Here is a 23,842-nt window from a genome sequence, read left to right as displayed (position 1 = left end):
TCGTGTGTTTATGCAGAACTTATTTGCATCCAACGCTGCTATAGAAACCTGTTGACGCATCTACGCACAGAAATTCGACACGGCAGAACGTTCTCTTGACGTCACGTCAGGCGGAAGCAGCCAATCGTGGCGCACCGAGTGTGTAGTAACACGTCACTCTACTGAGCTTCAGGAACCGGCTGGGGGCGAATCCTGCTCGACGAAGTCATTTTCATTTTTCCATGGTGGTGTGAGCTCGGTTATTACATATTATTTATTACAGCCTGGATCAAAATCCTCATCGATTAAAAAGGTACGTCTGTCGCTGTGTTTTAGGAATGAAATCGGGGACCGTTTGTGTGTTAGATTTAAATCGCCGACCCCGGATTAGGTTAGCGGAAGTCAGTAATGTTAGTGAGTGTTAACCGGTTATACGGATGCATTTAGCAGTATGTTTTGGCATTAATGTTCAAGATAATCAATATTTTTAAATGATATTACTACTGTATATCTTGCTTCCCCCTGTTTTCATTTTATGTGGTATAATGAAACTGTGTTGGAATGATCTAATGCTAGCTTAACCACTAAAATGTAGATGTACGCGTGACGTCAATCAGATGTTTATATTTTTTACTAGAATATGTTGATCGTAAAATAATATATTAATGCCAATATAATACATGTAAAAACCTGTTAGATCAGTTGTTATTAAGTTTTATAGTCTGCTGACCATTTCTTAGTAGTTTGTTAGACTCATTTAGTATTATATCCTAATAGTTCTTTCTTGTTTTGTGACTTTTGACATGCACAGCATGGCTATGTCATTTGGAACAGTGAGTCTGTTTGGAAACTCTATCATTGTGTAACCAAACAGTCAATACATGTATTGGACCATGATTTAGTGTTTAGGACAGGCATTTCCAGGGATCCCTCTGGTTTAGGGTTATCAGAGGCTAAAGTCTTCTCTAATACTTTAAAGTGGTTTGTGTTTAGTCAGCAAACCTGTTGAGTACACACTCAGAAAAAAATATGTACAAAAGCTGTCACTGGGGCAGTACCCTTTCAAAAGGTACACCTATTTACCCCTTAAGGGTACATATTAGAACCTAAATTGTACATATTAGTGAACTGGTACATAAGTGTGCTGCCCCAGTGACAGCTTTTGTACCATTTTCTTCTGAGAATGTAGGTATTCTAAGACAGGTGTGTCCCAACGTAGTACACGTGGCTTAAAAATAGCATCTGGTTTTGCACCTCAAAACATCTACGCAGATCTCTAATCAACAAATTCTTCATGACGTTTTGGGTTTGGCGACGATAACCACTCTCGTCAAGTGGCTTTGTTCAAAGATGACAGCTGCTTGAAAGAATTCCCTCATAACGAATATAAAGGAATGCAATTTCCGTTTGCATTGCTGACATGGGCGAAATCGTACTTGTCACTCAGGTATTTGCTTTTAATTTTAGGCACTGCTATCCTACTCGTCCAGTTTGGAGACTCAACCCATTAGGTGTGGTTTAGGGTTAAAAAGACTTGGCTGCTCACTGTTTACTCATTTCGCTCTTTCTGGTCATTCACAGTTGTTCACACTGTCATGGCGACCTACCAAGAGTTCATCCAACAGAACGAAGATCGTGATGGAATACGCTGCAGTTGGAACCTCTGGCCTTCCAGTCGCCTGGAGGCCACACGGCTAGTGGTTCCTGTGTCCTGCCTTTACACTCCTCTCAAAGAGAGACCAGACCTGCCTCCCGTCCAGTACGAGCCAGTACTGTGCAGCAGGGCCAATTGCAAGGCCGTGCTCAACCCACTTTGGTAAGGACTGAATCACTTTTCCAAGCAGTGTTGAGTTCTGTTTGTTTGTACATTGTGTGGTCATTATAGATGAATATCATGGTGACATCTGATTATGATATTTGAATGACTAGTTAGTTGGTGGACCGCAATTGGAATGAATTAAGCTTAGAGTTAGCAGAATAACATTTTATTCAATTTTTTCTAATTGAACATTGGTTTCTTTTATCCTACTGCTGTTGCAATCAATTTATAAACATTAATAAAGCACAACATGGCATGGTTTAGGGGGTTTTCTTTATGAAAAAAACTGTTTTTGTCTGGATTAGATGTATTTTGGTATTGACTTTTTTTTTTTTTTTTTTTTTTTTTGTGTTAGTAAAATAGTGCTTTGCTCAAGTAGAGATTTGGTCCTTTCCTTCAGTTTTCCACAGACTTGCTAATCACATTATTCCAGAGCTTTTTAAAATGTTAAAACAGTCTATAAAGAGTTAAAAGCAACAATTAGCAGTTCACTAACCTGACCCAATTAACATACACAATGACAATGTGACACATTGCTGTGAATAAAGGAAGACAATTATTTCTCTTCATGTGCTAATGACTTGCTTATGAAAGGCTTTGTCCTAGACAACTTTAGCCCCTTTAACACTGGATTTCCTTTTGTAGTCAAGTGGACTTCAGAGCCAAGATATGGGCATGCAACTTCTGCTTCCAGAGGAACTCTGTAAGTATACATTACTGAATAAACTCATTTTCATTCTTGGCTTTGCTCCTTGTGATTCTCTAACATCAGTCACACCTGTCACTATAAGTAAATATTAATCTGTTTCTTCACAGTTTCCTCCATCATACGCAGGCATTTCAGAAGTGAATCAGCCCGCAGAACTAATGCCCCAGTTCTCCACCATTGAGTACATAGTACAGGTAAATTGACATGTACTCTGTGTACTCTGCACTGTACATATACATAACATACTGTACAAACATCTAGATTAACTACAACTCCTTAAGCTCACAGACAGCTGCTTGTCAAAAGCCACGCTGTCATTCTTTAAGATGATACTTTGATAAGTGACACATTTTTCTATATTTAAATTTTAAAATGAAATGTGTAATTTCTGTCAGTATATACGTACCTTTCAAAAGTTTGGGGTCAGTAAGTATCTTATGATCACCAAGGCTACAATTTATGTGATCAGAAATACAGTTAAAACAATAATACTGTGAAATTATTATTACCGTTTTTTTTTTTCTATTTTAATAAAAGCTGAATTTTCAGCATCATTACTCAGTCTTCAGTGTCACACGATCCTTCAAAAATCATTCTAATATGCTGCTTTGGTGCTCAAGAAACATTTCTTGTTATTATTATCAATGTTGAAGATGGTTATGCAGCTTTTTTTGTGGAAACTGATACTGAAAACTTCAGTATACTTTGATTTAATAGAAAGTTAAAAAGAAAAGCATTTATTTGAAATCAAAATCTTTTCATCAAACAAACTTGTCTTTGCTGAATAAAAGTATTAATTTCATTTAAAAAAATTTTACTCACCCCAAACTTGTGAACTTTGAAGTGTATATATTAATATGAATAATATAACAGAATAATAACAATAAATGAATTAAATGACTGAATTTATTTATAAATATTTATTTAATTATTACAAAATTGTAATTATTGTCACAATTATGTAACCTTATGTATTTCTCTTCAGCGTGGACCTCCAACCCCTCTCATCTTCCTTTATGTGGTGGACACATGTCTGGAGGAAGAAGACCTCCAGGCCCTGAAAGAATCCTTACAAATGTCTCTGAGTCTCTTGCCACCCAACGCCCTGGTGGGTCTCATCACCTTCGGCCGTATGGTTCAGGTCCACGAGCTCAGCTGTGAAGGTATTGCCAAGAGCTTCGTCTTCCGTGGCACAAAGGAGCTAACACCCAAACAGATACAGGTCAGTGATCTTTCTTTAATGTGTTTGATTCACCACACCTAAAAGCACAAAAATCCACCAAGTGACTATATAAAACCAGAGTTTTCAGTGAAATTTATCAGGTGCATCATGTGTTTTCAGGAGATGCTGGGACTAATGAAGCCGGCCACCTCTGGACAGCAAGGCAAACCACTAGCCCCTCATGACGCTGCTGCTTCCTGCAGGTATAAGATGATTGTCATCATTTTACCTTGTGAAATCTGTCCTCCTCAGCACGCAAGAAAGTGATGTAAATGAAGGCAGTTGTGCTCATTTTCTATTTTCTTTGCACCTGTTTTAGATTTCTGCAGCCTGTTCAAGCAGTAGACATGAACCTGACCGACCTTCTTGGGGAGCTGCAAAGAGACCCATGGCCTGTTCCTCAGGGGAAGAGACCTCTGCGTTCCACTGGCATCGCCCTTTCCATTGCTATTGGACTATTGGAGGTACAGCCAGAACACTATTCATTTAAAAAGCTCATCTTGTATGGCATAAAAAATCTGTATTTGACCAAAGAAGAGAGATTGAGAGAATGTAAAAATGTGGAATGTTCAGGAAGGTTTTAGGTGATTTATATAAATAAATGCAGCTTTGCTGCTTTTACACATCTTCACTGAACTAATGTTCACTACTGTGTGGGAGAGATTTCCTGCAGAGGTTTTTCTTCCTTACATTGTAACTCTGGTCTAGCTGTGAGTTGTCAGTAATGCTGGCTGTGAGATTCAAAGTCCACTTCAGCTGTCATGTCATATCAGAACAGTTGTACCTAGTACTGAACCCAATCATTATACTTGCATAACTCTCAAGATAAGATTCAGACTACCAACTGCACTTTTGTTTGATAATAAGTCTAGCATGACTGATTTAACTTTAGCATGCATTATTCCCTTTAAAAGAAAAGAATAATATTTGTAATATGTGACAAATGTTGCTTACAATTGTTTATACTTGAATAAACTGAGACAATGAATTAAATCCACTCGGGGTGTGTTCACACTTGCCAGGTTTGGTTCAATTAAAACAAACTGGTGCGGTTAATTTAAATAAATATGAACGTGCCACCCGAACCTTGTTGTGCACCAAATAAGCGGACCGAGACTCATATTTACAGGGGGTCTCAATCCACTTCCAAACGAACTCTGGTGCGGTTCGGATTAAAGATATCTAAACAAACTAAAAACAAGGTGTGACCCTAAAAAGGACAGAATGCAGCAGATCTTCGTTTGTGTGTGTAATGGAGAAATTCCTGCCATTGTTTTGATTCCTTTACACATTTTTTTAAGTTCTTCACTAGTTCTCAGCTGGTAGAAATACCACCATACATATGTACGCACACACAATGAGCGCATTTAGCCCAATTTTTTTGGGATGTTCCGTCACAAAATATATCTCAGAAAAGCTTGTTTAACGTATCATTGTGCTAAACGTATCATTTTCTTTTTTGATCTGGACCAAGAGAACTGAACTGAGTGTGAACACACCCTTAGATTCAGTTTTTAAAACATTAAAATACAAGTTTGCATTTCATTCATTGTGTCTCTCTATTATTCTACTCTTAGGGAACTTTTCCTAACACAGGGGCCCGTGTGATGCTGTTCACTGGTGGCCCCCCAACACAGGGGCCCGGCATGGTGGTGGGAGATGAACTGAAGACCCCCATCCGCTCCTGGCACGACATCCAGAAAGACAACGCTCGCCATCTGAAGAAGGCCACTAAGGTGAATACAGATCTGTTGATGCACTTTTGATATGAAACATTCTTTTTCATTCCTCAAGCTAAATAAGGGTTTCTGTTGACGTCTATTTAGTATTACGAGACTCTGGCTAACCGTACAGCAGTAAACGGACACAGCGTCGATATCTATGCCTGTGCACTGGATCAGACGGGACTCCTAGAGATGAAATGTCTGTCCAACCTCACAGGGTGAGCATTGATTGAAGATTATTGATCTTAATAATAATTTAATGTCCTCAATATCAGAAAATTATTTCATTGAAATGTAATATATGGCTGAAAGGATTTGTTTTGTTTTAGGGGCCACATTGTCATGGGCGATTCCTTCAACACGTCTCTGTTCAAGCAGACCTTCCAAAGAGTCTTCAGCAAAGACTACAACGGAGAGTTCCGCATGGCTTTTGGCGGTACTTTGGAAGTGAAGGTAAGATGGCCTTAAAATACTGTTTAAAAGTTTTGGGGTCTGATATTTTTTTCTAAAATAAATTCATACTTTTATTTATGCATTAAATTGATCCAAAGTGACAGTAAAGACATTACAATGTTACAAAAAAATATTTCAAATAAATACTGTTCTTTTTGAACTTTTTATTTATCAAAGAATCCTGGGGGGAAAAATAGCATTTTCACAAAAATATTAAGCAGCACAACTGTTTTCAACACTGATATAAATAAGAAATGTTTCTTGAGCAGCATATTAGAATGATTTCTGAAGGATCATGTGACACTGAAGACAAATAAAAAAAATTCAGCTTTGTATCACAGGAGCAAATTACATTTTAAATTGTAATGATATTTCACAATATTACTGTTTTTACTGATCAAATAAATGCAGCCTTGGTGAGCATAAGAGACTTCTTTAAAAAATCTTACTGACCCCAAACTTTTGAACAGTAATTTAAGCTATTAGGTCATGCTTTCTTGTTATTCAACCTCTTAAACCTATTTGCTTTTTCCTTATCAGACCTCAAGAGAGCTGAAGGTATCTGGTGCGATCGGGCCATGTGTGTCCCTGAACTCTAAAGGACCCTGTGTTTCAGACAATGTAAGTCACAAGCATATAACATCTCATTTCATGCGAGCTTAAGCTAGTTTTGCAAAGGATTCCAATAAGACTTCACCCATGTGTATACACATGTGAGAATGTTTCTTTTCTTATTCGCAGGAAATGGGCGTTGGAGGAACATGTCAATGGAAGATTTGCAGTCTAACGCCTGCCACCACCCTGGCCATGTACTTTGAAGTAGTAAATCAGGTATGTTATTATATAATTGGCTGTTGTACTGTATGTGCACTCGGGTGTGAGAGCTTATATTTACTTTGATGTCATAATAAAACTGGTATGTTTTATTTTTGTAGCACAATGCCCCTGTTCCTCAAGGTGGAAGAGGAGCTGTTCAGTTTGTTACGCAATACCAGCATTCAAACACACAGCGGCGGATCCGTGTCACCACCATTGCCAGGAAGTGAGTCTGGGTTTCAGCTTACAACCTCATGAAATTCTGATATCAGTCGATATCGTATTGAAGTCAATGACTTGGTTCTTTTTCATTCATAAGATTTTCTTTTGTTGATGAAATGTTTGATGTGGCCTTCAAGTTATCTACAGTCATCTTATCTCAAGTTTCCATGTGCTATTTGTGTTTGTTGTAGCTCAAAATAGATATGTGTGTAGTTTAAGCCCTGAATAGCTCTTCAGTAGCCCAAATTCTTGAGTATTCAGTTTGTGCGTCATTCATTCTTGACAAACCGGTTCTTTCTATTGTCACACCTAGTTGGGCTGACGCACAGTCCCAGATCCAACACATCGAGTCGTCATTTGATCAGGAGGCCTCTGCCGTTCTCATGGCCCGGCTCGGCGTTTTCAGGGCAGAGTCAGAGGAGGGGCCAGACGTTCTCCGCTGGCTGGACAGGCAGCTCATTCGCTTGGTGAGTATTGCAGCTATTTAGAACCAAATGTAGGTCAATGCGTCCATTCATAAATGGCGATATGACAAATCATTAAGCCATTATTATAATTATGGATGTAAAGGCTGCTTCACACTCAAGTTTTGTGTTTTTTGTTTGGTTTCAGTGTCAGAAGTTTGGCCAGTTCAGTAAAGATGATCCAAACTCCTTCAGACTGTCTGAATCTCTCTCACTCTACCCACAGGTAAAACACTGACTCCTGCAGTTTAACTCTTATTTTTGTGATATAGAGGTTTATAAAAATTCAGTTTGATCAAAGTCCAAAGAAGTTTTAAAGTCTTAATTATTGTTTCTAGAGGTCTTAAGTTTGGGAACGAGGGAAAAGGATGCGATTATTAAACTTCAAATGGCGATGATTTAAATAACTTTGAGCGTTTTATGTTCAAAATGTGGATGAATAACATGTATTTATGCCAAACGATTGCTTACTGATGAATTATGACAATGTTTCTTGTAAGTGTCCATTATTTTTTTAATAAGCAGCTACAAGTAGTAAAGTGTATACATTTCAAATTAAGAGTCCTGGTGAATTTACAATGAAAAGTCCTGTAAAACAAATGAACTTAAAAACCCAAAGTTAAAGTTAAATACATGATTTATTTTGAGATTGTATGGACAAATGGTATTAATTTTATTTAAGAAGGTCTTTTTTAAGTGAACACTTTATTAAAACACTTTATTTAAAGTGTTGACTTTGATTTTTAAAAACTCTGCATATGTGGAGAAATGGTTTGAGAATATCACATTTCTGATATTAATAGTTGTCGGTTTTCTCTTGACAGTTCATGTTCCACTTGAGGAGATCCCCATTCCTGCAGGTGTTCAATAACAGTCCGGACGAGTCATCCTACTACAGGCATCATTTTGTGCGTCAGGATCTGACACAGTCGCTCATAATGATACAGCCCATCCTCTACTCTTACTCTTTCTACGGCCCTCCAGAGGTGATTATAAATCTCTCCATGCAATGTTATAGAGCAGAATGCTGTGCAATTCAGCTTGTACTCATCCTGTATTTTTTTTTTTTTTTTTGTAGCCTGTTCTTCTGGACAGCAGCAGCATCCTTGCTGATCGCATTCTGTTGATGGACACCTTCTTCCAGTTGGTGATTTACCATGGAGAGGTACAAATTCAAATGCTTGTATAATATCAGAACTCTTTAGATAATTTCTTTAAAAATCAATCAGTGTCTTTGTTGGAAAAAAAAAAAAAGAGCTAATTACAGTATATTACTGGATACATGCTACTTTAGAATCTGGCCAAAATGTAATCTTAGAAGCTTGCATCATTTCCTGTTGGAAGTGTGCATATGATGATTAAAAATGCTGTTTATGTAGGCAGCTCACTAGTTTTTGGACCAGAACTGTTATTTTCAGTTGGTTTTTCAAATGTTAACCCTATAAAGCCTACTGTATCATTTTAAAGGCCTCTAAATTATCAACATGATAACTTTGCTGAAAAACCTGCAAAATCTTTAATGATTTTTAAGTAAATGTAAGAATAACTTACTGTTAGTAATATTTCAAGATGAACACTTACTGGACTGAAGCAACTTAGGTTTATTGATTGTCCATATTTTATTTTTAATTTAATTTAATTTTTTTTTTTTGAAAATATGAATAAATATGATACATCATGCTGTAGAAGAATATTTCTCAGTCATCACTGTACTGCATTGCATTATAACTTTTGCCCCCATAATAATAACTACAGAGCTTTGAACATAAAACTAAGCATTTAAATAGCATCTTAATAAGGCATATTATTGTCAGATATAGAGTGACAACTTATATTTATATGTATATGATATTTGTGTGATCTCATTGATTTACATTGCAAGCAGAATCAGAATTTCATCTTACTTTTTGACCATATAAATCAGCAGCTGTACCAAATTGCATATTTTTGCTCAGACTGCGCTCTGAATAAAGTAGTATGTGCTCCATATTCTACTATATCGTACTATATGAGCCATAAAAGCCTGATGATAAAATATAAAACCCTGGTATAGAAAAGAAAGAAAAAAAAACACACATCCAAAATTTTTAGGTTTTGTCTAAAGGATCAGTAAACAGAATATATATATATATATATATATATATATATATATATATATATATATATATATATAATATATTATATTATATTATATTATATTATATTATATTATATTATATTATATTATATTATATTATATTATATTATATTATATTATATTATATTATATTATTATATATATATATATATGTCGGGCTTTACAGAGTTAAATGGTTCAGTTTAGTGATGGTGTTATTGTCATCTTCACAGACCATTGCTCAGTGGAGGAAGGCTGGATACCAGGAGATGCCAGAGTATGAGAACTTCAAGCAGCTTCTTCAAGCTCCTCTGGACGACGCTCAGGAGATCTTGCAGACACGTTTCCCAATGCCCAGATACATCGACACCGAGCATGGAGGTTCACAGGCCCGCTTCCTCCTCTCTAAAGTCAACCCTTCTCAGACACACAACAACCTCTATGCCTGGGGCCAGGTACACACCTTTTTTATGTTTATCTCTTAGATGCTTGAAATAATTGGGGTTTCAAGAATGTCTGACCTCTAAATGACAAATCTCTCTTGTAGGAGTCCGGAGCACCAATCCTCACAGATGACGTTAGTCTGCAAGTTTTCATGGACCATCTCAAGAAACTGGCTGTGTCGAGTTCAGCCTAAACTTTCTGCTGAGGATCAGTGAAGGATGTACATTTAGAGTGGAGAAGAACTTTTTGACCCAATTATCTGGACAAACTTCCATTTCCAACCCTGACACAATAAAATGCATCTTTATGTTTGTTTAGGAGGTCCTCCAGAGAAACGGTTGTTAGATGTTTTCTAATTCTCATCTACACAAGTAATTATGATTTGTCTGTCATGTTTGTTTGTTTGCTTATTTAATTAATTTAGTTTAGTTTTTGTCTAACAGAAAGTGTTACGTTTCATTCGTTCCCCCTGTGACGTCTGATTTCCCACAAGAGAGAATGTCTTCTGTCATCATGTTGCTTGTTGCTCTTTCCCAAGCTTGTTCAGACTGAAATTTCTATTAAGGCTTATTTGCGAGTATCCTTTTATTTGTTTTGTTCTTTTTTTTGTATTGCACATATCGACAGTCTTCTCACTCTCATGAACTGTACTTATGATCTGCTCACTTGCGGGGAGAAACAGTGTTTCATAGTCCCGTTCTTCCAGTTCTGTAATTAAATGAGTGTTGTATGTAAAGAATTTAAATGTGACTTGTGATCCACATTCCAGTTTTACCGTGATCTATGATTATGAACTAATGCTATGCATACTATTTATAGTAAGAATTTCTTTTAGGTTTATTTCATTTCAAAAGATAAAGACAGGTCGAGCACCTTGACAGTGCAAAATATGGTCTTGATCTAAAATAAAATATTACAAATCAACATGACTGAGGCATCTGTACTTATGTCAAGATTTTATGCCTGATAAAATGTGGCATCAAAATAATAATAAAAAATGTATTGTAATTTTCCATATCATTAATTTAACTAAAGTTTTCTTGATAATTTGTAATACAACTTAATTCTGAACAATTTCTACATGTACATGAATAAATACTATAGTAAATTGTAGTATAGGCTACTGTATATATTATAGCATTTACAACACTTTTAATGAATGCTACAGCATACTGTAGTATTAACTATAGTGAACTGAAACTAATAAATACTGTAGTATATTTTACTTTTTACTACAGTAAACTTGTATAATATACCTTATAGTTGTAGAAAACAGTATTGGGTAATTAGTTTATATTACTATAGTTGTTATAATATATTAACATAGTATATACTATACTATATAACATATAGTAACATTCAATAATTAAAATTATTATATAACATTATTTGACAATATTATTAGATATTAAATTAAAATTGTGAGTGTAGCCTGCATTACACAATGTTATAGGCAACAGATTCTATCTTCTCTAGATAGAAACAAAATAGAAGACGGCAGGAAACGTCCTTTGCTCCGGGCCGGTTAGTGGAATCTGGCGCCCTCAAAGGGCTTGGCTGATTGCTAAACGGGATATTGGAGTCGCAAGCAAATGTAAAAAGGTTTTGGTGACTATTGATGTGCAAATAAATCTGTATGAAATGTTAAAAAAATCAATTTGTCCAGTAATCACCAACAACTGCGATTGGCTCCTCCTGGCCTGAGCGGAGAAAAGTAACAGATAGCAGATGACAGGGCTTTTAATTTTTTTTATTATTTTATTATTATTATTTTTTTATATATTTTATTTATTTATTTGCTACTTAAGCAGGGGTCGGGACAATAATTTATATCGGAATAATTACGCTCTTTCAACATTTTTTTTAACTAATTAAATAAAAAACGTAGCATTTAACCCCGCCCATTTTAAGGTGCTCGCTCCGATTGGTCATTCGCTAGGGAAGTGACAACACACATCATGTTTTAATATGGCAGCGTCCTTGTAAATGTTGCCAGTAGCCTGAATAAACATTTTGACATTATTTCCCAGATGGATCCTGTAATGTGGAACCGGCGTGCGTCGTTGATCTATGCTGTTGGCGTTTGGACCTTGTTTGGTTACGCATATTACAAATACACGTACAGAGACGATCTTCCAGGTGAATTATAACAGGACACTAGAGCGTTATAGCTCAATTGACCTAAAGACATTTTGGCTTATGTTTCAGTAATGTCGTATGTAAATTTTGATATTAATTTTTTTTTTTTTTAAATAGCAACTAAATAGTCATAGCAACTAGGACGTTATTATACTAAAGAAATTACAAGAAGAAAGAAAGAAAGAAAGAAATTTGTCAATTTCAAAACTGAATGTATGTGTTATTGCACATATTCATAATACACTGTTGTTGTGTTGTTGTTTTTTTTAGTTGAAATGCCCGTCGAAGAGGACGACAACAGACCTAATGTGAAGAAATATGTAACGACATACTCGAAAACCACCATTGTCCATAGGGAGAATTTTGTGCCTTTCTCCACAAGGTTTTTAAACCTCTTCAGATCTACAAATGAAAGTTCTCCAGAGAGTGAAAAACATGAAGAAGAGAAATAAACTGACAGTTTTTTTTTCCTGACAAAAAGATTAACTGTCATGTTTTAAACATAGGAGTTTTGGGACAATTCAATTCAACTGCAGTTTTAATTAAAGAGAATCAAGTTCCCTGGCAACCAAAATGTATGCCTTGCATCTTAAAGATCATCTTTTGGATCAGTCAACACTTCTAGAGAAATGAATGTTGCGTTCACAGTATATGTTAAGTTAAATGGCACCTGAAATCCCAAGCTTTTTTTAAAAAAAATTGTCCAGAAAATATAACGGATGATGAACTTCTTTCTAAGCATTTGTTGGTGTGTTTATTGAAATGTATTTTTTACTGTTTAATTATGTCATATTAATGGGGTTTTGTTTTTGCATTATGGTGATTTGCACTTAAAGGGTTAGTTCACCCAAAAATGAAAATGATGTCACTCACCCTCATGTCATTCTACACCCGTAAGATCTTTGTTCATCTTTGAACACAAATTAAGATATTTTTGATCAAATCCGATGGCTCAGTGAGTTCTACTTTAATATTATAAAGCGATGAGAATACTTTTTGTGCACCAAAAATAACAAAATAGCAACTTTATTCAACAATATCTAGTGATGGGCAGTTTCAAAATACTGCTTCATGAAGCTTCGAAGCTTTACGAATCATAGGTTTTGAATGAGTGATTCGGAGCGGGTATCAAACTGCCAAGTCACGTGAACTATTGAAAATTCAAAACACTTATGACGTAACGAAGCCTCGCTTGCTGAATTCGAGTGATTTTGGCGTTCTGTGCCCGGTTGCATAAAGCACCTTAAGTGTAATTTTCCCTTAAGATCGCCCTTATGTTTCCCTTAAACTTAAGGGTGTTGCAGAAAATAACCGTTAAGTGTTACTTAAGGGTTTCTTTAGGCGAAACGTCATAAACCCTTAAGAATTTCCCTTAAGTATATATTTTTCACTTAAGTAATGCGTAAGTGTTGCATAAAGCCCCTTAACCTTCATTTCCCTAAGTATATCGTAAGGTTCGTAAAACTTCACCTTAAGTGTTACACAGAGTGAGCAGGTTCAATCCAAGTCGTATAACGTGCCACGATCGGCCGCTTTATATGATAGACAAATTGTACTTTAGCGGTTTATTCACATAAACATTGATGAAATATAACATATCTTATAACATATCTTATATGGTCAACGGAAGCGCAAACGTGCGTGCATCACAAGCAAAAACAAACCTCATTGGTTCTTGCGCGCACATTTGAGCTTCCGACACAGCCGTAATCATATGGATGTCTTTCAATAAATGGACATAAATGATGAGAGAATATTAAAAATATCTTTATTTGTTGTCCAAAGATGAATGAAAGTCTTATGGGTTTGGAACGACATGAGGGCGTCAGGGTGAGTGAATGACGGCAGAAATCTCAATTTTGAGTAAACAATCAATTTGAGTTTCTCGTCTCTTTCATATTTGGTTTTCTTTTTTGTTTTCCTTATCCATATTATGTTGTTTTCTGTGAAAACTTACCACGATACGTATTAACAAATAACGTGTCCATGGCAACAGTAGAATTTTTTAACGGCAAAACCTGGGATGCTGTCGTTAAACACTTAACGGTTTCCCTTACCTAAGAGAACAGTTTAAGAGATTATATGCAACACCCTTAAGTCATTCCCTTAGTTAAGGGGAAATCACGCCTTAAGTGTCATACTTAAGGGAAAAACTTAAGGTGCTTTATGCAACCGGGCACTGAACCTCTGATTCGAAACAAAAGATTCGTAAAGCTTCGAAGCTTTATGAAGAAGTGTTTTGAAATCGAGCGTCACTAGATATTGTTGAATAAAGTCGCTATTTTGTTATTTTTGACGCACAAAAAGTATTCTCGTCGCTTTATAATATTAAGGTTGAACCACTGTAATATGGACTGTTTTGAATATGTTTTTAGTAGCTTTCTGGGCATTGGAAAGAGTGTTATTGCTGTCTGTGGAGGCCTCACTGAGCCATCGGATTTGATCAAAAATATCTTAATTTGTGTTCCGAAGATCAACGAAGGTCTTACGGATGTGGGACGACATCAGGGTGAGTAATAAATTACATAATTTTATTTTTTTAATGAACTAACCCTTTAATAACAGAGAGCCAAAGCAGGCTTATGGGTGGTTTCACAGACTAAAAGACTAAAATGCATGTTTGAGTATCCAATTAAGTCAGGCTGTTTAAATGGAATTAATGCTAAATTAAAAATACGTCTGAATATCTGAAATAATTCAAGGAATTGTGCTTTTAGCCCACAAGGGGACAGAAGCGTCATTGCGCTGCGCCTCTCAGAGGGGCGGGGCTTCGTAGAAACCGGAAGATCAAAGTGTTCCTAGTGGTACACATGATTGGAGACCAAAACAATGAAGGCGATCATTCAAAGAGTAACAAAGGCAAGCGTAACAGGTATGGCTCAAAGCTCATAATTTCATAGTGAATGCTGTTGTCAGCTGGACGCTCCTTGTAATATTTTCGGCTAATTTATTGAAATGAAACTGAAAGCTCCATATAGTATGTACACTATACTCTGATGTCACGCGTGCCCCACTTCACATTACTAACTTGTTAACAGCTATACACAGACATTGAAACCTATGCATTAGATATAACTGTTCCGATTAGCACTATTTTAAGGATGTTGCCTTCACTTTACTGTACAATGACGTCATTCGTGCGCTTTCTGAAACAGTTGGGGAGGAGCAGATCAGTTCCATAGGCAGAGGACTCTGTGTCCTGCTTGGCATCTCAGTGGAGGACACACAGAAGGATATTGACTACATGTAAGTACTGATGTCTGGTCAAAATAAGTTCATGTCTAATATAATAATAACAAATACTAATGAATAAATTGCATTCATTGCTTTGCTTATTTTAGAGATGTGATTTCATTTATAAAATAAGTGCTTAGTAAGTGGTGGATCTTGGAAAAGTGTCATCTGGTTTCTGTGCTATATCCCAAAGATTTTACACTGACACTTTTGTCCTGATACGTGTTAACTTGAAATTGTTTCACAACTGATTTTATAGATTTTGACTATTGTTGTTATTGATTGACACCTGTGTTGTGTTCAGCATCCAAATGACATCGTATTGCTTCAGGGCAAAGAGTGTTGTTGTTGTGGCTGATACAAGTTCAGCGAGTGTAATTTTATTGGGATGTAAGCTCAGTAAATTTGACAAAAAGAGGATAGATTTAAGTCATAATGACCTGCAAAAACAGTCTAAATCAAACAAAAAAATTAAGGTAAAAAAATATAGTTTACACTATTGTTCAAAGGATTAGGGTAAGATTTTTAAAATGTTTTATAAGAATTCTCTTCTACTCACCAAGGCTTCATTTATTTGATCAAACATACAGTAAAATAGTAAAATTGCAAAATATTATTACAATTTCAAATACCTGTTTGCTATTTTTATACACTGCCCTCCAAAAGTTTGCCCTCCAAAACGCCCTAGAAAAATGGGGTTTTGGACAATATTGGCATGAATCCTTTTTAATTTGTGATAATTTTGCACTGATAAGGGACAGCACAAACTATGTAAACATATTTTATTACATAAACAGTTTATACATAGAAAAAACTTTTTGATTAATGAAAAATATCCACCATTAGCAGCTATCTGACCTAAACTGGGTTCTGATTGGTTCATTGTATTCTAAACTTAATTGGCAATCAATTGTTGAAGCTATTAGAGTGTGCTGACCCAAAAATCTTTACAAACCTGGGCCAAGTTTAAACCAGTAACCAGGTATCACAGCTGGCAAAGGGGCATGTCTGACTTTGACATGTATATATTGCCATTATTATCTAATCAAAATGAAAATTATTAATGCTGGTCTTCAATGATAATGTCAAGTTACTGTAATGTATTTGCACCAAAAAATAAGGATTTATGCTGATATCGTCCAAAACCACACTTTGCCAGGGGTGTTTCCAAACTTTTGAAAGGGCAGTGTATATTTAAAATGTAATTTATTCCTGTGATGCAAAGCTGAATTTTCAGCATCATTAATCCAGTCTTCGGTGTCACATGATCCTTCAGAAATCATTCTAATATGCTGATTTGCTGCTAATATTATTATTATAATGAGTGCTGAAATCATTATTTAAATATTTTTGTGGAAACCATGATAGATTCTTTTCAGGACTCATTAATAAATGTAAAGAACAGCATTTATTTGAAATAGAAACCTTTTGTAACATTATAAATGTCTTTACTGTTACTTTTGATTAATTAAATGCATCCATGCTTAAAACTACTCACTACAAAATAATACTTGAGTAAATGTATTTCTTTACTCTCCTCCTGAGGGACAAACACAGATATGTGTGAGTCTTATAGTAAATGTAGTGCCATTGTGGCCTTAAAGGAACAGTTGAGCCAAAAATGACATTTCTGTCATTTTTTCAACTGTATTTCCGTCTTCTTTGGAACACTAAAGTTGTTTTAAGGAATGTTCATGCTTTGCTATTTCAGCCTACAGTGACCAGGGAATGTTAAATATGTATGTCTGATCAGTATGTTGTTGTTTATCAGGGTACGTAAGATTCTTAACTTACGTGTGTTTGAGGATGAGAATGGCCGAGCCTGGAGCCGCAGCGTGATGGACAGAGAGCTGGAGGTGTTGTGTGTGAGTCAGTTCACTCTGCAGTGTATCCTCAAGGCAAATAAGCCTGACTTCCACTCTGCCATGCCAGCCGAACTGGCTCAGCCCTTCTACAACAGCATGCTGGAGCAGATGAGGGAAGCGTATAAACCAGAACTCATCAAAGGTGAGGCTAGACCAGTCAAACGTTGAAGACTTCATTCTGCTGATGAAGATTAGGTTTTTAAAGGGATAGTTCACCAAAATATTAGATTTTTACTCTCATGTCATTCCAAACCTGTTTGACGTTTTTCTGCTGAAGATATTTTGAAGAATATTTCAACTGTTTTGGGGTGAGTAAATGCTGAAATATGAACTATTCCTTTAATACTATTAGTCACTAAATATTAATTAAACAGAAATTTGCAATTTTACTATGTAGTAAAAGGATGGCTAGAGCAATGGTTATCAACCATTTAATTTATTACTTTTAATTACTATAATAATAAATTAATAGATAATTAAATAAATAATTGATTTAATAATTGTATTAATCATATAAAATGCTAAATTACTTGGTTAATATATAATAAAACCTGTATATTTTATGTGCATTTTATGTTTTATTTTAATTTTTAAATATTGCTATTAAGGTTCATTTATTTTTCTTTCAGTGTTTTAATTTTATTTTAGCTTTGTCACTTAACAGAAATGTCTATATATATATATATATATATATATATATATATATATATATAGATATAGATATAGATATAGATTTTATATATATATATATATATATATATATATATATATATATATATATATATATATATATATATATATAAATTTTTTTTTTTTTTTTTTATATATATATATAAGTCTTGTAATTTAGTGTTATTTAACAATAATAACCCTGATAATTATTAATCTATTAAAATAATCTAACTTAATTGAAGCGGTAAAAAAGTAAAAACATTCAAAATGTAAACAAAAATCATATTACTTTTTTCTTTTCCCCCTTCAGTAGCTTTTGTCAAAAAGTAGGGATTATTATTTATTTTAATTTGCAGTTTTTTTTTAAATTTCTGAAATGAATTGCTGTTAATTAATAAATCAACACTCCCAGTTTCTGTCAATAAAAAGGTTGGAAAACAAGCAGCTTTGTCTTGTAGATGGGCAGTTTGGTGCAAAAATGCAGGTACTCATTCAGAATGATGGACCTGTGACCATTCATCTGGAGTCTCCTACTCGCCCTACAGACCCTAAACAGGTATCCAGCTTTGATTTGTGCTGAAATGGGTGTCTTAATATTATATTCTTGATAAATTTGTAAATTCTTTATTAGTTCTTAATACTCCATGACTTATTTTTGGACTGTATGAACCAATAAAACAGTTTACCTCTCTTCCTTTTTTTCATGCTTCAGCTGTCTAAACAAGAGAAGCAACAGCAGCGAAAAGAAAAAACCAGGTCAAAAGGCCCTTCCGAGTCCAGCAGAGAGAAGGCAGCTCTGCGCTCTAAAGCAGATCCCAGCGCTAGCAGCGGAGCAGAGGGAGATGTGTCCTCTGAACGGGAACCATAGAGTACCTCACGGTAAACTATACAGCCACAGACATACTTATAGTCTCTTATTTCTTAAATCATTTCTCATCTATCTATCTTTCTATCTATCTTTCTATCTATCTATCTACACTGTAAAACTCAATAAGTTCAGAATACTCAAAACATTTGAGGAAACTTATTACCTCAAAACATTTAAGTTAACTTACTTATTTTTTAATTTTTTTACTTAAAAAAATCTTAATTTTTTTATGACACGTGGGGCGGGGCAGAGAGCCATGGAAGTGGAGCAAGGCCAGTGTGGTGGAAGTGGAGCAAGGCCAGTGTGGTGCACAGGTCTCTCTCATTAACAATCACATCACTGGCATTCCTTTGCTCATATATACAATTAGTTAATTTACATAAACATCACATTCAGATCTTGGTTAAATGTTAGTTAGCAAAAAACATGCTATTATAACTATCAAAGAGACTGTCAATTAGTGATGGCTGCCTGACACCGATGCTCCGACACAAGCTTCGAACAGCATTTTTCTTGAACTTCTGCTTCAGAGCTTGCTTTGGTGCGGAAAAACCCACGTGACCGATGACGTCCGAAGCAGCAACTGCTTCGGTTCTCTGAGTGAATCACGTGACTGGTTCAGACCAGTCGATATTGCTTCGCATCGCGAGGGGCTTCATGATGCGATTTTTTTTTTGTTGCACGCATGCTTCAGCAGCTTTTTAGGCGTGTAATAGGACTATATAGACACCCAAAATGATGCACAAGATGTGGGTTTGTTGTATTAGGAGTTTGCATAGTTGTTATTATCACTGCATTGTTTGATCATCATCATGGAGCCAGCTAGGAAGAGAACCTGTTCTCCAATGTGGGAACATTTTTATCTGATCAGTCCTAATAAGGTGCTTTATTATACCTTGGTTATCCCACTGCACCTGGCTTATTTATTTGTGGCTGGTTTATTTACATCATTCACACAAACCCTAGTTACACTCATACAGACATTATATTGCTATCTACAATTTCACCACTAGATGTCACTGAAACAAAGCTTTAAATGAATGAACCCATTTTCAAAACAATTGATGAAGTGGTTCAATACTGATTCATTGCTTCATTTGGACATCACTACTGTCAATATATACTTGCATATATGTAATCAAACAACATCCAATATATGTTATTGCAGCCCATCCTCAACCTAACCACACGGTCTACTCTTCACCAGAATGGTAACCCTACAAAACTAACATAAAAGAACCCCCTGTCAATCCCAACATAACACAACATTAAACACTAACTTATGTCTCCCTATGTTAATCTTATGCAAAAACACACAAAATAACACTTAATTTCAACATTTATACAGTCTGATGCAAAGCATACTGGGAATTAGAAATCTGCTGCAACTCAACTCAATCAAATTAAGTTCACCTTGCTACAATGAAATTTTGAGTTCACACAACTTTTTTTTCTGTTAAGTACAATGAACTTTTATTATTATTTGAGTGAAACAAACTAATTCATTTAATTAATTTCACTGTTCAGTTTTACAGTGCACTTGTCACCATGACCAACTCTTCTAAATTAGCATAACAAAACATTAATCACTACTAAATCTCCCTTACCATTAAAGCTGCAGTAGGTAACTTTTGTAAAAATGTATTTTTTTACATATTTGTTAAACCTGTCATTATGTCCTGACAGTAGAATATGAGACAGATAATCTGTGAAAAAATCAAGCTCCTCTGGCTCCTCCCAGTGGTCCTATTGCCATTTGCAGAAATACACCGCTCCCGGTAAGAACCAACCAGAGTCAGGAGGAGTGTCTTAGCAGTGTCAATCAAGCTCGTGTGCGCGCTGATCACACTCCTGTCATGCACAGCCACAGTGCACAGCGTGTACAGGCATTCAAATTCAAGATTACCGGTGTGCCGCAGCTTTGCTTATGGCGGACAAACAATCCAGTTTCTTACGTATAATACCCCATAAAGTGCGTATCATATGCAAGTCATGATATGCAGTTTTAAGATTTTTTCAGGCGAGAATGTGCTGGTTTAAAGCTCAAATTTGTGGTTTATTGATAAAGATTGCACCTTTCTGACAATTTGATCTGACGTTGTTGGAGTTTTGAGATCCAGGTGATCACCGGACGCTCAGCGGTCATGTACCCAGTCGAGAGCAGCCTTACCTCGAATAGTCCTTCTGACGTTTGCCGCTGGCTCCGTTTTGGCCGAGGGCAACGTGACGTTTCATAAATTTATATATGGCTATTTAACTTTTGTATCATACTAAAGCGCTGATTTTGTACGCTTGACTGAATTGTTTGCTTTATTTCTTTATTGTATATTTTTATACCTTTTTATAATGGTTATTATTGATCATTAAAACTGACATTTAACAAAAAGAGAAGGTTGTGTTTTATGTTAAAGCCTATTTCATTTCATTACAGTGAAGATAATCAGAGTATGCACAAATAGTATTACATTTAATATGTTTGAAATGTAAACGAAAAGAGGCAGGGTTGTTTAATATTTCGTTTTGTTATAAATATAAGCAGACATTGCAGATAATTAATCACTCGTTGCCTGAGGCTATTAATATGTTTTTGTTTGTTTCTTTAAATAAAACGAAAAGAGGCAGAGTGGTTTAATAACAAATTTTGTTTTATTCTTGGCTAAAATATACATACAGAGATAACCGGAGAAGCCAGTTATTTGCGTACTGTAACATTACCGTTATATTATCTTACTAGCTATTTATTACTTATAGAAAGAAATAGTGCATATACGTCATATAGTTACAGTACATGTATTGCAAAATACGCAATGCTTTGAGGACCAAGTTTGTAGTCAAAGTATGGGAAGGCCATAGTCAATGTAAATCATATTGTTGATGTTTTGTTCGTATCAGTGAATGTGCTATAACTGTTTATCCGCCGTCATTAGTGGCCCTGCTTGCTTACTAGCCTGCGCGTTCACGGCAGGCTCCGTTGTGATGGGGGAGGAGCTGTGGAGGGAGGGCTGTAGCGCAGCAGAGAGCAAGGGGGAGTGACCTGTGACTTGTGCTTGTTCAAATTTTCAGGCTAAGTCAACGTTTTCTAAAAACTCCCTACTGCAGCTTTAATCTTGCACAAAAAAACAAAAACATTATATAACACTGGATTTTAACATTTATTTTTCCTTTCGAGTGCCATGGGCAAAGCATGGGCAAAACAGTTTAGTTTACTTGAAATATGTCAGTGCTGAGAACTCAATAGTAAAAGAAAGTTTTAAATACTCATAACAGTTAATTTAACTGAACTAATTTGTTTAATTTAAGTTTGTCCTACTCAAACGAATTAAGTATTTTGAGCATTGGGGTTTACAGTCTATCTATCTATCTATGTATCTATGTATCTATCATCTATCTATCTATGTATCTATGTATGTATCTATCTATCTATCTATGTATCTATGTATCTATCTATCTATCTATCTCTATCTATCTATCTATCTATCTATCTATCTATCTATCTATGTATCTATGTATCTATGTATCTATCTATGTATCTATCTATCTATGTATGTATCTATCATCTATCTATCTATCTATGTATGTATCTATCTATCTATCTATCTATCTAGGTATCTATCTATCTATCATCTATCTATCTATGTATCTATCATCTATCTATCATTTATCTATCATCTATCTATGTATCTATCTATGTATCTATGTATCTATCTATCTATCTATCTATCTATCTATCTATCTATCTATCTATCTATCTATCTATGTATCTATCTATCTATCTATCTATCTATCTATCTATCTATCTATCTTCTCTTATTTCCCATAATTCAGTGAATGAGTTGTTTTTTCTATATATTTTTTTTATTATTATTATTGAACTGAATCAAACTCCAAGGACTGTTCTTTGGAGATTGACACCAAATAGCACAGTGTGCTCATTGTATTTTCTTTGTGTTTTTTTTAAGGATTTTGCAACTTGCAGATCCAGATTTTCCAGGGGAATGCTGCTGTCTTCAGGGACATCTCTCATTGCAGCTCATGCCTCATTACTGTCCCTCTCAAATGTCCATGATAGTGCCCAGTCGGATTTTCTTCTGAAACTTGGATTGTATATATACACAAGAACAAGTGGCAGCTCCACAATTACCAGTAGAAAAAAGACTCAGGCACATATAAGTGGTATTTTGGCACTACTTTGAACATATCTGAATATTTACTAGGCCATCTAATTTATTTAAATGTATACATCTCTGTGATATGTTTTAATAAAAACAAAAAGAAAACTGCATATTGTTTTTGCTTATTGCATAACTGGGAAAGTAGCATTGTTCTTTTTATATATCGTATTTGAAGATCTCATTTAGATCTACAAAGTGAAATCATTATTCATATTTTCCATTACTTCAAAATGCTTTGCTGGTGACACTACAGAGCTGATGGCAGTCGGATGAAATTGGATAGTTTATTCAAGTCGCACGTTGGGTTTATAATCTTATAAAAAGTATGACCAACTAACAAAGCACAAAAGCGCTTTTGTGAGGTAATCTGCTTTATTGCATGGGACTTTGAGTAGGATTATTCCTAAACATGAAAAACAGATGTGTATCTGTACAGCTTTGATGAATGAATTTTCCTTCAGATAATTATAAAACAGGCTATAATTATATAAAACAGGCATTTTCTTTTATTTTATGTGTACATGCTTTATTATGAATATAAAAGATGTCTAGCAAGCAACATTTAAGAACATTACATTTTTCATCATAGCAGTATGTGTCAGCATATTTAGCAGTCAAAGCAGTTGCATTAAGTTTCACACTTTAATTATTATTTTAAAATTTCCTCCATATTTATTTATCATATTTAGCAATTGTTCTGTCATATTATTATTATTATTATTATATTAAATGCTTGAAAGAAAAGGAGAAAAAAAAGAAAAAACGGTAACAACAATTGTCTGTTCTGTCATATTTTTTTTATTGCAATAAAAGAAACAGCACTACATTAAACACATTAATATAAATTGAGGAAAAAAAAAAAAAAACTTCTGTCATATTATTTTCATACCTTTTTACCCCCAATGACGTGCAGCGTCAGTCTTG

General features: G+C 35.1%; 2 protein-coding genes across 2 annotated transcripts; both read left to right on the top strand.

Annotated features, from left to right (window-relative positions):
• The first annotated feature begins 142 nt into the window (after nt 1–142).
• sec23b (SEC23 homolog B, coat complex II component) lies at nt 143–10,983 on the top strand. Its single transcript, XM_067373892.1, has 19 exons — nt 143–292; nt 1,561–1,795; nt 2,444–2,501; nt 2,615–2,701; nt 3,493–3,729; nt 3,850–3,932; nt 4,049–4,193; nt 5,307–5,465; nt 5,556–5,671; nt 5,783–5,906; nt 6,447–6,527; nt 6,648–6,737; nt 6,842–6,948; nt 7,258–7,411; nt 7,557–7,634; nt 8,233–8,394; nt 8,487–8,573; nt 9,758–9,979; nt 10,072–10,983. The coding sequence occupies exons 2-19, from the start codon at nt 1,575–1,577 to the stop codon at nt 10,159–10,161; spliced, it is 2,301 nt and encodes a 766-aa protein (XP_067229993.1). The 5' UTR covers nt 143–292; nt 1,561–1,574; the 3' UTR covers nt 10,162–10,983.
• A 1,413-nt stretch (nt 10,984–12,396) lies between these two features.
• dtd1 (D-aminoacyl-tRNA deacylase 1) lies at nt 12,397–23,022 on the top strand. Its single transcript, XM_067373586.1, has 7 exons — nt 12,397–12,489; nt 14,825–14,979; nt 15,263–15,353; nt 17,113–17,348; nt 18,337–18,434; nt 18,591–18,757; nt 22,706–23,022. The coding sequence occupies exons 2-6, from the start codon at nt 14,937–14,939 to the stop codon at nt 18,744–18,746; spliced, it is 624 nt and encodes a 207-aa protein (XP_067229687.1). The 5' UTR covers nt 12,397–12,489; nt 14,825–14,936; the 3' UTR covers nt 18,747–18,757; nt 22,706–23,022.
• Nucleotides 23,023–23,842: the final 820 nt, after the last annotated feature.

The sequence above is a fragment of the Chanodichthys erythropterus genome, chromosome 21 (assembly GCF_024489055.1).
Source record: "Chanodichthys erythropterus isolate Z2021 chromosome 21, ASM2448905v1, whole genome shotgun sequence".
Lineage (NCBI taxonomy): Eukaryota > Metazoa > Chordata > Actinopteri > Cypriniformes > Xenocyprididae > Chanodichthys > Chanodichthys erythropterus.
Note: the sequence above shows the minus strand (reverse complement) of the source record. Positions and strands in the feature narration are given on the sequence as shown.